Genomic DNA, 16642 nt, shown 5'->3' on the forward strand with positions numbered 1-16642 from the left:
AGTGGTGATCTGCTCCACTCAGTGCAATTCATTGATTGATTGATACATTTATTAGTAGATTGCACAGTACAGTACATATTCCGTATAATTGACCACTAAATGGTTACACCCCAATAAGTTTTTCAACTTGTTTAAGTCGGGGTCCACGTTTCATTTCATTTTTTTTTCATTTCATTTTTATTTATCTCATTCATTGACGTTCATTTAGAACGATAAATAATTATATCACAATTATACAATTTAAATTCACACAATTCCTGAGAAGGAGCAGGATGAAGAAAATTTTATAATTTCCTGCCCCCTTTGACATATCAATCAATCAATCAATCAATGTTTATTTATATAGCCCCAAATCACAAATGTCTCAAAGGACTGCACAAATCATTACGACTACAACATCCTCGGAAGAACCCACAAAAGGGCAAGGAAACCTCACACCCAGTGGGCAGGGAGAATTCACATTCAGTGGGACGCCAGTGACAATGCTGACTATGAGAAACCTTGGAGAGGACCTCAGATGTGGGCAACCCCCCCCCCCCTCTAGGGGACCGAAAGCAATGGATGTCGAGCGGGTCTAACATGATACTGTGAAAGTTCAATCCATAGTGGCTCCAAGACAGCAGTGAGAGTCCCGTCCACAGGAAACCATCTCAAGCGGATCAGCTGCGTAGAGATGTCCCCAACCGATATAGGCGAGCGGTCCATCCTGGGTCCCGACGAGCGGTCCATCCTGGGTCTCGACTCTGGACAGTCAGTACTTCATCCATGGTCATCGGACCGGACCCCCTCCACAAGGGAGGGGGGGACATAGGAGAAAGAAAAGAAGCGGCAGATCAACTGGTCTAAAAAGGAGGTCTATTTAAAGGCTAGAGTATACAGATGAGTTTTAAGATGAGACTTAAATGCTTCTACTGAGGTAGCATCTCGAACTGTTACCGGGAGGGCATTCCAGAGTACTGGAGCCCGAACGGAAAACGCTCTATAGCCCGCAGACTTTTTTTGAGCTCTAGGAATCACTAATAAGCCGGAGTCTTTTGAACGCAGATTTCTTGCCGGGACATACGGTACAATACAATCGGCAAGATAGGATGGAGCTAGACCGTGTAGTATTTTATACGTAAGTAGTAAAACCTTAAAGTCACATCTTAAGTGCACAGGAAGCCAGTGCAGGTGAGCCAGTATAGGTATATATGTATGTATATATGTATATAAAGGTATATACAGTATAGGTATATATGTATGTATATATGGATATAAAGGTATATACAGTATAGGTATATATGTATGTATATATGTATATAAAAGTATATACAGTATAGGTATATATGTATGTATATATGTATATAAAGGTATATACAGTACAGGCGTAATATGATCAAACTTTCTTGTTCTTGTCAAAAGTCTAGCAGCCGCATTTTGTACCAACTGTAATCTTTTAATGCTAGACATGGGGAGACCCGAAAATAATACGTTACAGTAATCGAGACGAGACGTAACAAACGCATGGATAATGACATAAAACATTGTCTTACTTCATGAATATCATTTAAGCCGACACATATATCCAAATGTAATGAAACAATCAAAAACAAAAAACACAAGAAAAACACAAGTGCAAAACTTCATAAAGGATAAACCAAACCAAGAAAATAAGAATAATAATATAATATACACCTCACGGAATGATACAGAGCAAAAACAAAACCAGACAAAAAATAAGTAAAATAATAAATACAAAACAAAATGTAAACACTTATGGCTGTCCATATGATCTTATTGTTCTATATCTATATATTTTTTTCAATTGGAATATATTTTTAGTTTTTTATCTCGTTGTAAAGAGAATTCCACAATTTTACCCCCACCACTGATGTACACATTTGTTTTAAAGTTGTCCTTGAATATTGTGAATTAGTGAATTATATTTATATAGCGCTTTTCTCTAGTGACTCAAAGCGCTTTACATAGTGACACCCAATATCTAAGTTACATTTAAAGCAGTGTGGGTGGCACTGGGAGCAGGTGGGTAAAGTGTCTTGCCCAAGGACACAACGGCAGTGACTAGGACGGCACAAGCGGGAATCGAACCTGCAACTCTCAAGTGGCTGGCACGGCCACTCTACCAACCGAGCTATGCCCGCCTATGTTGTTTGAAATGACCTTTTCTTCTATGCTCTGTATTCTCAGAAGTGATGAAGTGACATTTTTCGTAAATTTGCTGGTAATGTTTTACTTCTAGCCTTAAACATGACACACAATGTCTGTAGCTTTACTAGCTCCTGTAGTTTCAATAGTCCAGAGTCAATAAATGAAATGTTAGTCCACGTTAATCAATTCATTTGTCAGCAGCAATGAACTGTCAGCGCATTTCAGTCATCTTTCTTCACTCAATACCACCCATTTTCACCCACTTGTTTCTCATACGTGTAGCTATGATAAAGGACACATGTTTTATTATCCACAGTTTGCTTAACAGTAATAGAATATTCTCATATGCTGTAAGTCAGTGGTTTTCAACCACTGTGAGATAATGATAAATGGGTTGTACTTGTATAGCGCTTTTCTACCTTCAAGGTACTCAAAGCGCTTTGACACTACTTCCACATTTACACACTGATGGAGGGAGCTGCCATGCAAGGCACCAACCAGCACCCATCAGGAGCAAGGGTGAAGTGTCTTACTCAGGACACAACAGACGTGACAAGGTTGGTACTAGGTGGGGGTTGAACCAGCGACCCTCGGGTTGCGCACGGCCACTCTCCCACTGCGCCACGCCGTCCCAAATACAGTCTGGTGTGCCGTGGGAGATGATCTAGATCAGGGGTCAGCAACCTTTTTGAAAGCAAGAGCTACTTCTTGGGTACTGATTAATGCCAAGGGCTACCAGTTTGATACACACTTAAATAAATTGCCAGAAATAGCTCTATGTTATTATTAATAATTAATGATATTTATCTTTGTGGAAACACTGATCATCTTAAGGATTCCTCACAATAAATATATATTTTTGATGACATGTTTTAAATAAGTTAAAATCCAATCTGCACTTTGTTAGAATATATAACAAATTGGACCAAGCTATATTTCTAACAAAGACAAATCATGATTTCTTCTAGATTTTCCAGAACAAAATGTTTTAAAAGAAATTCAAAAGACTTTGAAATAAGATTTAAATTTGATTCTACAGATTTTATAGATTTGCCAGAATATTATTTTTGAATTTTAGTCATAATAAGTTTGAAGAAATATTTCACAAATATTCTTCGTCGAAAAAACAGAAGCTAAAATGAAAAATTCAATTAAAATGTATTCATTATTCTTTACAATAACATTTTTTTTTTTTTACTTGAACAATTATTTAAATTGTCAGGAAAGAAGAGGAAGGAATTCAAAAGGTAAAAAGGTATGTGTTTAAAAATCCTAAAAACATTTTTAAGGTTGTATTTTTTTTCCTCTCAAATTGTTTTTCTGAAAGTCATAAGAAGCAAAGTAAAAATATATGAATTTATTAAAACAAGTGAAGAGAAAGTCTTTAAAATATTTTCTTGGATTTTTAAATTCTATTTGAGTTTTGTCTCTCTTAGAATTAAAAATGTCGAGACCAGCTTGCTAGTAAATAAATACAATTTAAAAAATAGAGGCAGCTCACTGGTAAGTGCTGCTATTTAAGCTGTTTTCAGAACAGGCCAGCGGGTGACTCATCTGGTCCTTACGGGCGACCGCCTTGGTGACCCCTGATCTAGTTTAATCTATTTGGGTAAAAAATATTTTTTGCAAACCAGTAATTATAGTCTGCAAATGATGTGTTGTTGAGTTTCTATACTGTCTGGAGATCAGCAGACTTACCACGTCATACTCTTGCATGTCTGTAGGTGGCAGACGGTAGCTAATTGCTTTGTGGATGGAAACAGCGGGAGGCAGGGTGCAGGTAAAAAGGTGTCTAATGCTTAAATCATACTTACCAACACTCCCCAATTTTCCGGGAGACTCTCAAATTTCAGTGCCTCTCCCGAAAATCTCCCTGGACAACATTTTTCCAGAATTTCTCCCAATTTCCAGCCTGGCTTGAGTGAGGACAGTCTGTCGTCACGTCCACCTTCCTTCAATATAAATAGCGTGCCGGCCCAGTTAGAGAGTGCAAAACTGTACACACAACAAGAAGGAGACTATTATGTATGTCTCCGTCATCCATAGCTTGATCTATAACCCATAAAGGAGGAAGGCATGGAGCTATTTCTCAGCGTGTTTTTTCCAGCCAGCACGTTAATACACTGACACACAATATCGGGAATACCATCATGCATTGCTTCAAAACTACGGCAAGCAGTAATGTCCAAAAACAGACAGTGACAGAAAATAGAACGAGGATGGACAATTCAACCCTAAAGTCACTCCTTTCCTGCAAATTAAATGTGACGGATGCTGCCCATACCTATGCTCCTTCAAAGGCTGTGCTGCTGGCTGCAAAGCATCGCACTTTCAAATACAACAATGAGGAGTGTTATGTTTGTGTATATGTGGAAATAAATGAACACTGAAATTCAAGTATTTATTTTATACAAGCCCCGTTTCCATATGAGTTGGGAAATTGTGTTAGATGTAAATATAAACAGAATACAATGATTTGCAAATCCTTTTCAAGCCATATTCAGTTGAATATGCTACAAAGACAACATATTTGATGTTCAAACTCATAAACTTTATTATTTTTTTTGCAAATAATAATTCACTTAGAATTTCATGGCTGCAACACGTGCCAAAGTAGTTGGGAAAGGGCATGTTCACCACTGTGTTACATCACCTTTTCTTTTAACAACACTCAATAAACGTTTGGGAACTGAGGAAACTAATTGTTGAAGCTCTGAAAGTGGAATTCTTTCCCATTCTTGTTTTATGTAGAGCTTCAGTCCTTCAACAGTCCGGGGTCTCCGCTGTCCTATTTTACGCTTCATAATGGCCACACATTTTCCATGGGAGACATGTCTGGACTGCAGGCGGGCCAGGAAAGTACCCGCACTCTTTTACTACGAAGCCATGCTGTTGCAACACTTGTCTTGCTGAAATAAGCAGGGGCGTCCATGATAACGTTGCTTGGATGACAACATATGTTGCTCCAAAACCTGTATGTACCTTTCAGCATTAATGGTGCCTTCACAGATGTGTAAGTTACCCATGCCTTGGGCACTAATGCACCCCCATACCATCACACATGCTGGCTTTTACACTTTGCGCCTACAACAATCCAAATGGTTATTTTCCTCTTTGTTCTGGAGGACACCACGTTCTCTGTTTCCAAATATTATTTGAAATTTGGACTCGTCAGACCACAGAACACTTTTCCACTTTGCATCAGTCCTTCGTAGGTGAGCTCGGGCCCAGCAAAGCCGGCGGCGTTTCAGGATATTGTTGATAAATGGGTTTGGCTTTGCATAGCAAAGTTTTAACTTGCACTTACAGATGTAGCGACCAAATGTAGTCACAGACAGTGGTTTTCTGAAGTGTTCCTGAGCCCATGTGGTGATATCCTTTACACACTGATGTCCGTTTTTGATGCAGTACCGCTTGAGGGATCAAAAGTCTGTAATACCATCGCTTACCTGCAGTGATTTCTCCAGATTCTCTGAACCTTTTGATGATTTTACGGACCATAGATGGTAAAATCCCTAAATTCCTTGCAATAGCTCGTTGAGAAATGTTGTTCTAAAACTGTTCGGCAATTTGCTTACAAAGTGGTGACCCTCACCCCATCCTTGTTTGTGAATTACTTAGCATTTCATGGAAGCTGCTTTTATATCCAATCATGGCACCCACCTGTTCCCAATTAGCCTGCACACCTGTGGGATGTTCCAAATAAGTGTTTGATGAGCATTCCTAAACTTTATCAGTATTTATTGCCACCTTTCCCAACTTCTTTGTCACGTGTTGCTGGCATCAAATTCTAAAGTTAATGATTATTTGCACACAAAAAAATAAAGTTTATGAGTTTGAACATCAAATATGTTGTCTTTGAATAGAATAGAATAGAATAGAATAGAGTTTTATTGTCATTATTGCAATGAACAGGTTCAAAGAACAACGAAATTGGAGCAGCTCCTCCTAAGGTGCATGTACAATATGGTAGTATAAATAGTAAAAAAAAAATAAAAAAAAATAAATAAAAAAAAATAAATAAATAAAAATAATAAATAAAAAATAAAATAAAAAAAATAAAAAAATATGCTTTGTAGCATATTCAACTGAATATGGCTTGAAAAGGATTTGCAAATAATTTTATTCCGTTCATATTTACATCTAACACAATTTCCCAACAATATATATTTATATATGTATATGTATATATATATATATATATATATATATATATATTAGGGGGTGTGGGAAAAAATCGATTAGAATATGAATCGCGATTCTCACGTTGTGCCATTCAGAATTGATTCTCATTTTCGTCCGTACAAAGATGTTGAAGATGTTCTACAAGTCGGTGGTGGCGAGCGCCTTCTTGTACGCCGTGGCTTGCTGGGGCAGCTGGCTGAGAGTGAGGGACACATACAGACTGGACAAGTGGGTAGAGAAGGCCAGTAAGGTGGTGGGACTCACTGGCGGTGGTGTCAGAGAGGAGAAATCTAGCAAAACTCCTAGCCGTTATGGACAACACCTCCGACCCACTACACTCGGACCTTGTGGAGAGAATGAGCATGTTCAGTGGAGGGCTTAGACTCCCTAAATGTAACACAGAACGACACAGGAGGTCCTTCATATCTACAGCCATCAGACTGTATAATGCATATGTTCCTTGACTGCACTTAAATGTAGAATATATGTAGAATATATTTATACTATTCATAAATTATATATCATATATATAATATATGTTATATATTATTTATTATTATTATTGTCTATTGTGAGCGAACTGTGGTGCTGAATTTCTCCCAAGGATCAATAAAGTACTTTCTATTCTATTCTATCTCTTTATTATTATTTTTTTTAATCAATCCAACAAACCACTGCACTGCAATACCATAACAATGCAATCAAATTCCAAACCCAAACCTGACCTAGCAACACTCAGAACTGCAATAAACAGACCAATGAGAGGAGACACAAACACCACAAAAAACAAACCAAAAGTAGTGAAACAAAAATGAATATTATCAACAACAGTATCAATATTAGTTATAATTTATGCCAAAAAGTTCTATTTTGGTTTCATCTGACCACATGACATTCTCCCAATCCTCTGCTGTATCATCCATGTATCCTTTTTGGTATAAACTCAACTTGTGGTGTTTGGAGGAAGAAGAATACTGAGTTGCATCCCAAGAACACCAAACCTACTGTAAAGTATGATGGTGGAAACATCATGCTATGGGGCTGTTTTTCTGCTAAGGGGACAGGAAGATTGATCCGTGTTAAGGAAAGAATGAATGGGGCCATGTATCCTGAGATTTGGAGCCAAAACCTCCTTCCATCAGTGAGAGCTTTGAATGGTTGACCAAATACTTATTTCCCACCATCATTTACAAATAAGTTCTTTAAAATTCCTACAATGTGGAGTCCTAGATTTTTTTTGTCACATTCTGTCTCTCACAGTTGAAGTGTACCTATGATGAAAATGACAGACCTCTGTCATCATTTTAAGTGGGAGAACTTGCACAATCGCTGGCTGACTAAATACTTTTTTGCCCCACTGTATATATATATATATATATATATATATATATATATATATATATATATATATATATATATATATATATAAGAATTTCAGTGAATAATAGCTATATACTCCTCCCCCTTAACCCCGCCCATCTCTAACCCCCCAATCTACCGAATTCGGAGGTCTCAGAGTTGGCAAGTACGTAAGTGCACTGCTTGGCCTGTTGGTACCTGGTCCGCTGCCTCCAGAGTCCTATGAGCCAAAATAACCCGATAGGACTCTTTCTTCAGCTTGACGGCATCCCTCACCGCTGGTGTCCACCAACAGGTTCTAGGACTACCACCACGACAGACACCAACTACCTTGCGACTACAGCCCCAATCAGCCGTCTTGACAATAGAGGTGCGGAACATGGTCCACTCGGACTCAATATCCAGCCAGCGCCTCCCATGTGACATGTTCAAAGTTCTTCAAAGAGTTCCCTGGGAGCAGACAAAAGCTGTCTTTGATTTTACCAATCTAAAGGCTTGTAAAACTCCACTGTGTAGGGTGGGAAGCGACATGAAGGTGTCCGTTTCTTTGATGTATTGTAATCAACAGGAAGATTTTGTCTTGACCCGAGATCTACAAGACTTTACGCCTGTCCAGGCACCTTTTCTTTGAACTGTTTTGTAACCAAAGGCGACGGCTGTTTACGACCCCCCTTCCTCTAGAAACAGCTGTTGCCATGTAATCAGGGAAAGTCCAAATAAAGGAGGAGGCATACAATCTTTCATCAGAGCGTGGTGGGAGACTGTACAAAGAGTACAGCCCAGACGTTTCTCCTCAATTGAGCTGAATTGAATTCTGTCTCTGTTTAATTCCTTGCTTCTTTGTCTGTTTAATAGATGTCATCAGTGTTTGAACCTGACAATGTGCTTTTCCAGAAAAAGGACACCACAGAGTGAATTCTGGACACGCCCAACCAGCAGGAAGCCCTGGGGTGGACCTCCATCTTGCAACAGGCCCAGGAACGCCTCAGTGGGCCATTGGTGAAAGTGAAAAATGTGGCCAAAGACTCGCAAATCTGGGCTTCCTGACTAGGATTGCTGCTTTTGCCATCCTGACTTGGATAAGTGAAAGAAACCCGACGGATGGATGTGAGGTTCTGTTGGCTTTGAACCCCCAGACGTAGAGACAGCAGGCGTTCAACAGGTAGACATGACTTTAATGTCAAAAACAAAGTACGATTCTTGCGCCAGGAAACACTAGAAGACGCGGAAAGACAAGAAACAAAGATAGAGCCCTGTGGCTGCAATATGAAGGGGCCTGATTGGCAATCAGGGACAGTTGAGGAAGACCAGTGCTGAGGCCAGAAGAGTGGCGAAGGCAAACAGGAAGTGAAACAAACATAAGAGCGCAGAAAAGGAAGCAAATACAAAAATAAGGAAAACAACAAAATGACAGGTCCTGACACGCGGACCAGTATACTTCATCACAACAAAATGACTAAAGGCCGAAGTAAGAAGCTTTTAGAACACTCAAATTAGTGAAAATAAAGCTAGTTGTTATTTTATCCATGGCATGTTCCACAAAGACATGCAGGAATGTATTTACCGTATTTCCTTGAATTGCCGCCGGGTATATAGTATGCGCCTGCCTAGAATTACTGCTGGGTCGAACTCGTGTCGCAAAATAATTAGCGCATGCTTAGCATTACCGCCGGATCAGGATTTCTGCCGGGTCAAACTCGTCACATCACGAGTGACACTTCCCCTGGCATCATTTTCAAAATGGAGGAGGCTGATTTCAATCATTTGAAATCGCATAAAGGGAAGAAGATTAAGAGCTATTCAGTAGGATTTAAGGTCCAAGTTATTGAATATGCTAAAAAGAACAATAAGCAGCTATGTTTTATTAATATACTGTAGCTGCGTGTGTCAAATATGAGTCATTAAATGACTCCCGCCTCCTGGTGGTAGAGGGCGCTAGTGATCCTTCTTGCGACAACTCGGCTGCAGAAGAAGTGACAACAAGCAGCAAGAGTGAGCAGCGATCCTTTATTTTTTCCTCTCGCTTGCACTTTTAACATGGAGGATTACATATCTAAAATAAAACCGTTATTTAAACTGGACTTTCAATTGAAGCAGGAGGTAAAGGAAGATTTCCATCGAGACAGAGAGACTTTTGAAACTGAAGAAAGATAAGGAAGACTTCTATAAACAAGTTATCGATGCTTTTGATCAGAAGGAGCTGAGCACGGACTTCATTTATAAGTAAAGGTAAGACCACTATAACGTTTTTTTTAATTAGATGTGCTTTTCATGATGGTATCCTTACATCACACTCAAATTTATAAGCGCAGGCCTAAATTTACCGCATGCCTTTGGTAAGCGACGGAGTGAGAATAGGTATTAAAATAATTAGCGCATGCTTGCCTTTACCGCATTCCTTTGGTAAACGCCAGAGTGAGAAGAGCTTTTAAATCAATTGGCGCCCTGGCGGCAATTCAAGGATATACGGTATCTGGGAGAAATGTTGACAAGAATCAAGATAATTTCGTCTGTTTCCTGGGAGATTGTTTACGTTCAAATATCACACAGCTAAACTCTCCCGTGTGTGTCTTTTCCTGTGTTGGATGAACGACGAGTGGTAACTGAAGCTCATGTCGCACACTGAGCAGGCGAAAGGTTTCTCTCCGGTGTGCAACCTGGCGTGTTCAGTCAGCGTTGACTTTTGGGAGAATCTTTTGTCGCAGACAGTGCAGCCAAAAGGTTTCTCTCCGGTGTGCGTCCTCATGTGTTGATTCAAGGACGTCTGAACCCTGAAACGTGTTTGGCAGACCGAGCAAGAGAACGGTTTCTCCCCGGTGTGCCGTCTCGTGTGGGTCACCAAAGCTGTCCGCTGGCGGAAGTTGGCGTGGCAGACGGCGCAGGAAAAGGGTTTCTGCCCGGTGTGTATCCTCGTGTGCCTCGCCAACGCTGAATGGTCGCTGAAACTCGTTTTGCAGACCGAGCAGGAAAACGGTTTTTCCCCGGTGTGCGTTCTCGTGTGTTTCTTCAGGCCGCCCTTTTCAGTGAACTTTTTACCGCAAACGGAGCAAACGAAAGGTTTTTCCCCCGTGTGTGTTCTTTTGTGTGATATCAAATGTGCATTTCGGGTAAACGCTTTCCCACAAACCAAGCACGGGAAGGAATTTACTCCAGCTTCAGCTTTAGAATCTTCATCATCAGTGTCAGGAGAGGGTGTTGTTGTCTGCTCACTATCTGACAGTGGAGCTAAGTCTGCTTGGGATCCTCCACAGTGGTCTCCATCACCTTGTCTTGAAGGTGAGCTGCTGCTTGGAGGCTCCGCCTCTCTCCTCTCCTCACTTTCACCTTGGCCCTCATCATCGTCACTCTTCACAGGGACACCAGTCACTGGGAAATGAGAGATATCAGCTTCCTCGTCCTCTTCTTTAATGCAGGGGGGCTCTGTCTCCTCCTGTTCCATCTTGGAGGTCCAATATTGTTGATCTGGAGGAAGATGTTCTTCACCGACTGCAGGACACAAACACATTCAAACATTAGTTTTAGGCACTTTTGGCGGTGACAGGAGTGCCAAAAGTAAGAACTTAAAGGGGGAACATTATCACAATTTCAAAAGGGTTAAAAACAATAAAAAACATTTCCCAGTGGCTTGCATATTTTGAAGTTTTTTTAAAAATTTTACCGGACTCGGAATATCCCTAAATAAAGCTTTAAAGTGCCTTATTTTCGACTCTCTGTGAAGACACTGGCCATTTCCCTGTGACGTCACACAGTGCTGCCAATGTAAACAAACAATGGGAATACCACAGCAAGATATAGCGACATTAGCTTGGATTCAAACTCGGATTTCAGCGGCTTACACGATTCAACAGATTACGCATGTATTGAAACAGATGGTTGGAGTATGAAAATATTGAAGAAGAAACTGAAGCTATTGAGCGAATAGCTATTGACGCTATTCATAGCCATAGCATGGCCGAATAGCTGCGTTAGCATCGCCGGTAAAATGTGCGGACCAAATGATCAGGACTTTCGCATCTTTTGACACTGGAGCAACTTAAATCCGTCGATTGGTAAGTGTTTGTTTCGGATTAAATGTGGGTGGAAGGAAACGTAATATAGTTGCAAATGCATCTACAGGTTATCCATACATCTCTGTGCCATGTCTGCTTTAGCACCGCCGGTAAATAGCATGTTAGCATCGATTAGCGTAGCATGTTAGCATCGATTAGCTGGCAGTCAAAATCAACAAAACTCACCTTTGTGATTTAGTTGACTATCGTTGCAAATGCATCTGCAGGTTATCCATACATCTCTGTGCCATGTCTGTCTTAGCATCGCCCCTCAAATGTGGAGACACTCTGGTACATTCAATGGGGGTCTGGTGGCAGACACTTTTGCATCTTGGGGCCAGTGGTGCAACTTGAATCCCTCCCCGTTAGTGTTGTTGCATGATGTCTCCAACGTTCCAAAAAATAGTCAAAAAAACGGACTATAACAGAGCTGAGACCCGGTGTTTGTAATGTGAAAATGAAAATGGCGGGTGTGTTACCTCGGCGACGTCACGTTCTGACGTCATCACCACATCAGCGATAGACAGAAAGGCGTTTAATTGGCCAAAATTCACCCATTTAGAGTTCGTAAATCGGTTAAAAAAATAGATGGTCTTTTTTCTGCACCATCAAGGTATATATTGACGCTTACATAGGTCTGCTGGTAATGTTCCCCTTTAAGCTTTGAAAGAAAAGGTAAGTACAGCGATAGTCAAGGAGAGGGTCAATAAAACTCATGCGAAAATAATCGTGCCCTTTTATTCTGAAGTCGAGCAAAATATGGAAAAATAATCAAAACCAACAATTTGACCAGGGGTTGTCCAATGTTCTTCCACCAAGGGCAGCATAGTGAAAGTGAAAGATGATAAAAACACACATGGTATGTATTTAAAGACAGAACTTTGTTTCCATTACAATCATTTATTACCACATTATACAAACCCCGTTTCCATATGAGTTGGGAAATGGTGTTAGATGTAAATATAAACAGAATACAATGATTTGCAAATCCTTTTCAAGCCATATTCAGTTGAATATGCTACAAAGACAACATATTTGATGTTCAAACTCATAAACAAATAATCATTAACTTTAGAATTTGATGCCAGCAACACGTGACAAAGAAGTTGGGAAAGGTGGCAATAAATACTGATAAAGTTGAGGAATGCTCATCAAACACTTATTTGGAACATCCCACAGGTGTGCAGGCTAATTGGGAACAGGTGGGTGCCATGATTGGGTATAAAAACAGCTTCCCATAAAATGCTCAGTCTTTCACAAGAAAGGATGGGGCGAGGTACACCCCTTTGTCCACAACTGTGTGAGCAAATAGTCAAACAGTTTAAGAACAACCTTTCTCAAAGTGACATTGCAAGAAATTTAGGGATTTCAACATCTACGCTCCATAATATCATCAAAAGGTTCAGAGAATCTGGAGAAATCACTCCACGTAAGCGGCATGGCCGGAAACCAACATTGAATGACCGTGACCTTCCATCCCTCAGACGGCACTGTATCAAAAACCCACATCAATCTCTAAAGGATATCACCACATGGGCTCAGGAACACTTCAGAAAACCACTGTCACTAAATACAGTTTGTCGCTACATCTGTAAGTGCAAGTTAAAGCTCTACTATGCAAAGCCAAAGGCATTTATCAACAACATCCAGAAACGCCGCCGGCTTCACTGGGCCCGAGATCATCTAAGATGGACTGATGCAAAGTGGAAAAGTGTTCTGTGGTCTGACGAGTCCACATTTCAAATTGTTTTTGGAAACATTCGACATCGTTTCATCCGGACCAAAGGGGAAGCGAACCACCCAGACTGTTATCGACGCAAAGTGGAAAATCCAGCATGTGGGATGGTATGGGGGTGCATTAGTGCCCAAGGCATGGGTAACTTACACATCTGTGAAGGCACCATTAATGCTGAAAGGGACATACAGGTTTTGGAACTACATATGCTGCCATCTAAGTGCCGTCTTTTTCATGGACGCCCCTGCTTATTTCAGCAAGACAATGCCAAGCCACATTCAGCACGTGTTACAACAGCGTGGCTTTGTAAAAAAAGAGTGCGGGTACTTTCCTGGCCCGCCTGCAGTCCAGACCTGTCTTCCATGGAAAATGTGTGGCGCATTATGAAGCGTAAAATACAACAAGACCCCTGACTGTTGAAGGACTGAAGTTCTACATAAAACAAGAATGGGAAAGAATTCCACTTTCAAAGCTTCAACAATTAGTTTCCTCAGTTCCCAAACGTTTATTGAGTGTTGTTAAAAGAAAAGGTGATGTAACACAGTGGTGAACATGCCCTTTCCCAACTACTTTGGCACGTGTTGCAGCCATGAAATTCTAAGTTAATTATTTGCACAAAAAAAAATCAAGTTAATGAGTTTGTACATCAAATATGTTGTCTTTGTAGCATATTCAACTGAATATGGCTTGAAAAGGATTTGCAAATCATTGTATTCTGTTTATATTTACATCTAACACAATTTCCCAACTCATATGGAAACGGGGTTCGTAAATCATCATCTAGAACTGGATGAGGCAATTCTTGAAGGAATTGCGTGTGAATGCTCCAATGCTGAAGTTGAACTGAAATCCTGGAATTTTCTTTAGAATTGTTGAAGAAGAGCACACAATTTCCAAACAGGCTGGACCGTTTGAATCAGATGAAAAATGCGGGAATTGTGGAACTTTGGAGATTGTCCCATTGATTTGGGCGCTATAGTCCCTTGGTAGAGTGGCCGTGCCAGCAACTTGAGGGTTCCAGGTTCGATCCCCGCTTCTGCCGTCCTAGTCACTGCCGTTGTGTCTTTGGGCAAGACACTTTACCCACCTGCTCCCAGTGCCACCCACACTGCTTTAAATGGAACTTAGATATTGGGTTTCACTATGTAAAGCGCTTTGAGTCACTAGACAAAAAGCGCTATAGAAATATAATTCACTTCACTTTATTTGAATGGGAATTTTAAAAATACTTGGGAATTTCGGGAAAAGCGGGAATGAGTTGAAATGGTTGGTGCTGGAATTTTTCAAATCAGTCGAGAAATGTTGAAGTAGTAACGTTTTTAATTGAGAAATTTAATTTTGTGAAAACCAGGAATTTCGTGAAAACCGGGAATTTTTTTAGTTCGAAAAACAACTCTTGTTTTTTTGTCCTGATTAAGAAGAATGTTTTGACAGTGAAACTGGGTTGAAAAATGTGGAAGGAATAGTCGCCAGAAAAAAGGGTCAGAAAAATGGGAATTCCTGGAATTTTCTTGAAAAATAACAGATTGAATGTGCAGGAATGTGTCGAAGGTGGAATGGTTTGAATCGGTTGAAAAATGTGAAAATGGTGAAAGTTTAAAAAAAGGGCCAATCCATTTTGAATGGGAAAAATGTCCCGGAAAACCTCGAATTCTGGGAAATCTGGGAATTTTTTGGAATTTGCTAAGGGAATGCCCGCTATTCCCAAATAGGTTTGAATCAGGTGAAAAATGTGGATGGTAGAGCGCGCCAAAATCTAGAAAAGAAGAAGAAGAAGTTGAATAAATAGATGAGTTTTGGTGTAGAAAAGCATATGTGTGAATGTTTTGGAGCATTCACACAATAATAGCACATTTAAAAGGAAATCAGAAAACAAGAAGCATTGTGGGTCGGAGAAGGAGAAAGAAGGAGCAAAAGTCTCAGATTTTATAATAATAATACAATTCTTGATGAACAATAATTACTTTATATAACAATATTTGGTATATACTGTATTTCCTTGAATTACCGCCGAGTCAAACTCGTTTCGCAAAATAATTAGCGCATGCTTAGCATTACCGCCGTAACTCGTTTCGCAAAATATTATTTTTATTAGCGCATGTCTAGAATTTCCTTCGGGTCAAACTCGTCACGTCACGCGTGACACTTCACCTGTCATCATTTTCAAAATGGAGGAGGCTGATTTCAATCATTTGAAATCGCATAAAGGGAAGAAGATTAAGAGCTATTCAGTAGGATTTAAGGTCCAAGATATTGAATATGCTAAAAAGAACAGTAAGCAGGTATGTTTTATTAATATACCGTAGCTGCGTGTGTCAAATATGAGTCATTAAATGACTCCCGCCTCCTGGTGGTAGAGGGCGCTAGTGATCCTTCTTGCGACTACTCGGCTGCAGAAGAAGTGACAACAAGCAGCAAGAGTGAGCAGAGTGTGTTTATTTTTTCCTCTCGCTTGCACTTTTAACATGGAGGATTACATATCTAAAATAAAACAGTTTTCTAAACTGGACTTTCAATCGAAGCAGGAGGTAATAAAGCAAGATCTCCATCGAGACAGAGAGACTTTTAAAACTGAAGAAAGATAAGGAAGACTTCTATAAACAAGTTATCGATGCTTTTGATCAGAAGGAGCTGTGCATGGACTTCATTTATAAGTAAAGGTAAAACCACAATAACGTTTTTTTTTTTAAATTAAATGTGCTTTTCATGATGGTATCCTTACATCACACTCAAATTTATAAGCGCAGGCCCATATTTACCGCATGCCATTGGTAAGTGCCGGAGTGAGAAGAGGTTTTAAAACAATTAGCCCCCCGGCGGCAATTCAAGGAAATACGGTAGTTACAGCTGGCAAAGCATAGAATTATTAGTTTTTACACACACACACACACACACACACACACACACACACACACACACACACACACACACACACACACACACACACACACACACACACACACACACACACACACACACACACACACACACACACACACACACACACACACACACACACACACACACACACACATCTCCTACTAGGTACTTCCAGGGAGTGTGCAGCATGCGTGCGTAGGAGAGCAGGCGTTACCATGGCAACAGGGAGGCCTCGTTGTGTTTTGTTCCTCAAGCAACAACCAACATGACTCCCTGCACATTCCAT

At 40.3% G+C, this 16642-nt stretch overlaps 1 protein-coding gene across 1 annotated transcript in view; it reads right to left on the minus strand.

Annotated features, from left to right (window-relative positions):
- Window positions 1–16642, minus strand: part of LOC133548276 (zinc finger protein 615-like) — a 74154-nt gene that overhangs the window by 43386 nt on the left and 14126 nt on the right. The window contains exon 2 of the mRNA XM_061893593.1: window positions 10237–11178. Within this exon, the coding sequence (XP_061749577.1) occupies window positions 10237–11178 (942 nt within the window). The remainder of the gene's footprint in view (window positions 1–10236; window positions 11179–16642) is intronic.

This window comes from Nerophis ophidion, linkage group LG02 (genome assembly GCF_033978795.1).
Source record: "Nerophis ophidion isolate RoL-2023_Sa linkage group LG02, RoL_Noph_v1.0, whole genome shotgun sequence".
Classification (NCBI taxonomy): domain Eukaryota; kingdom Metazoa; phylum Chordata; class Actinopteri; order Syngnathiformes; family Syngnathidae; genus Nerophis; species Nerophis ophidion.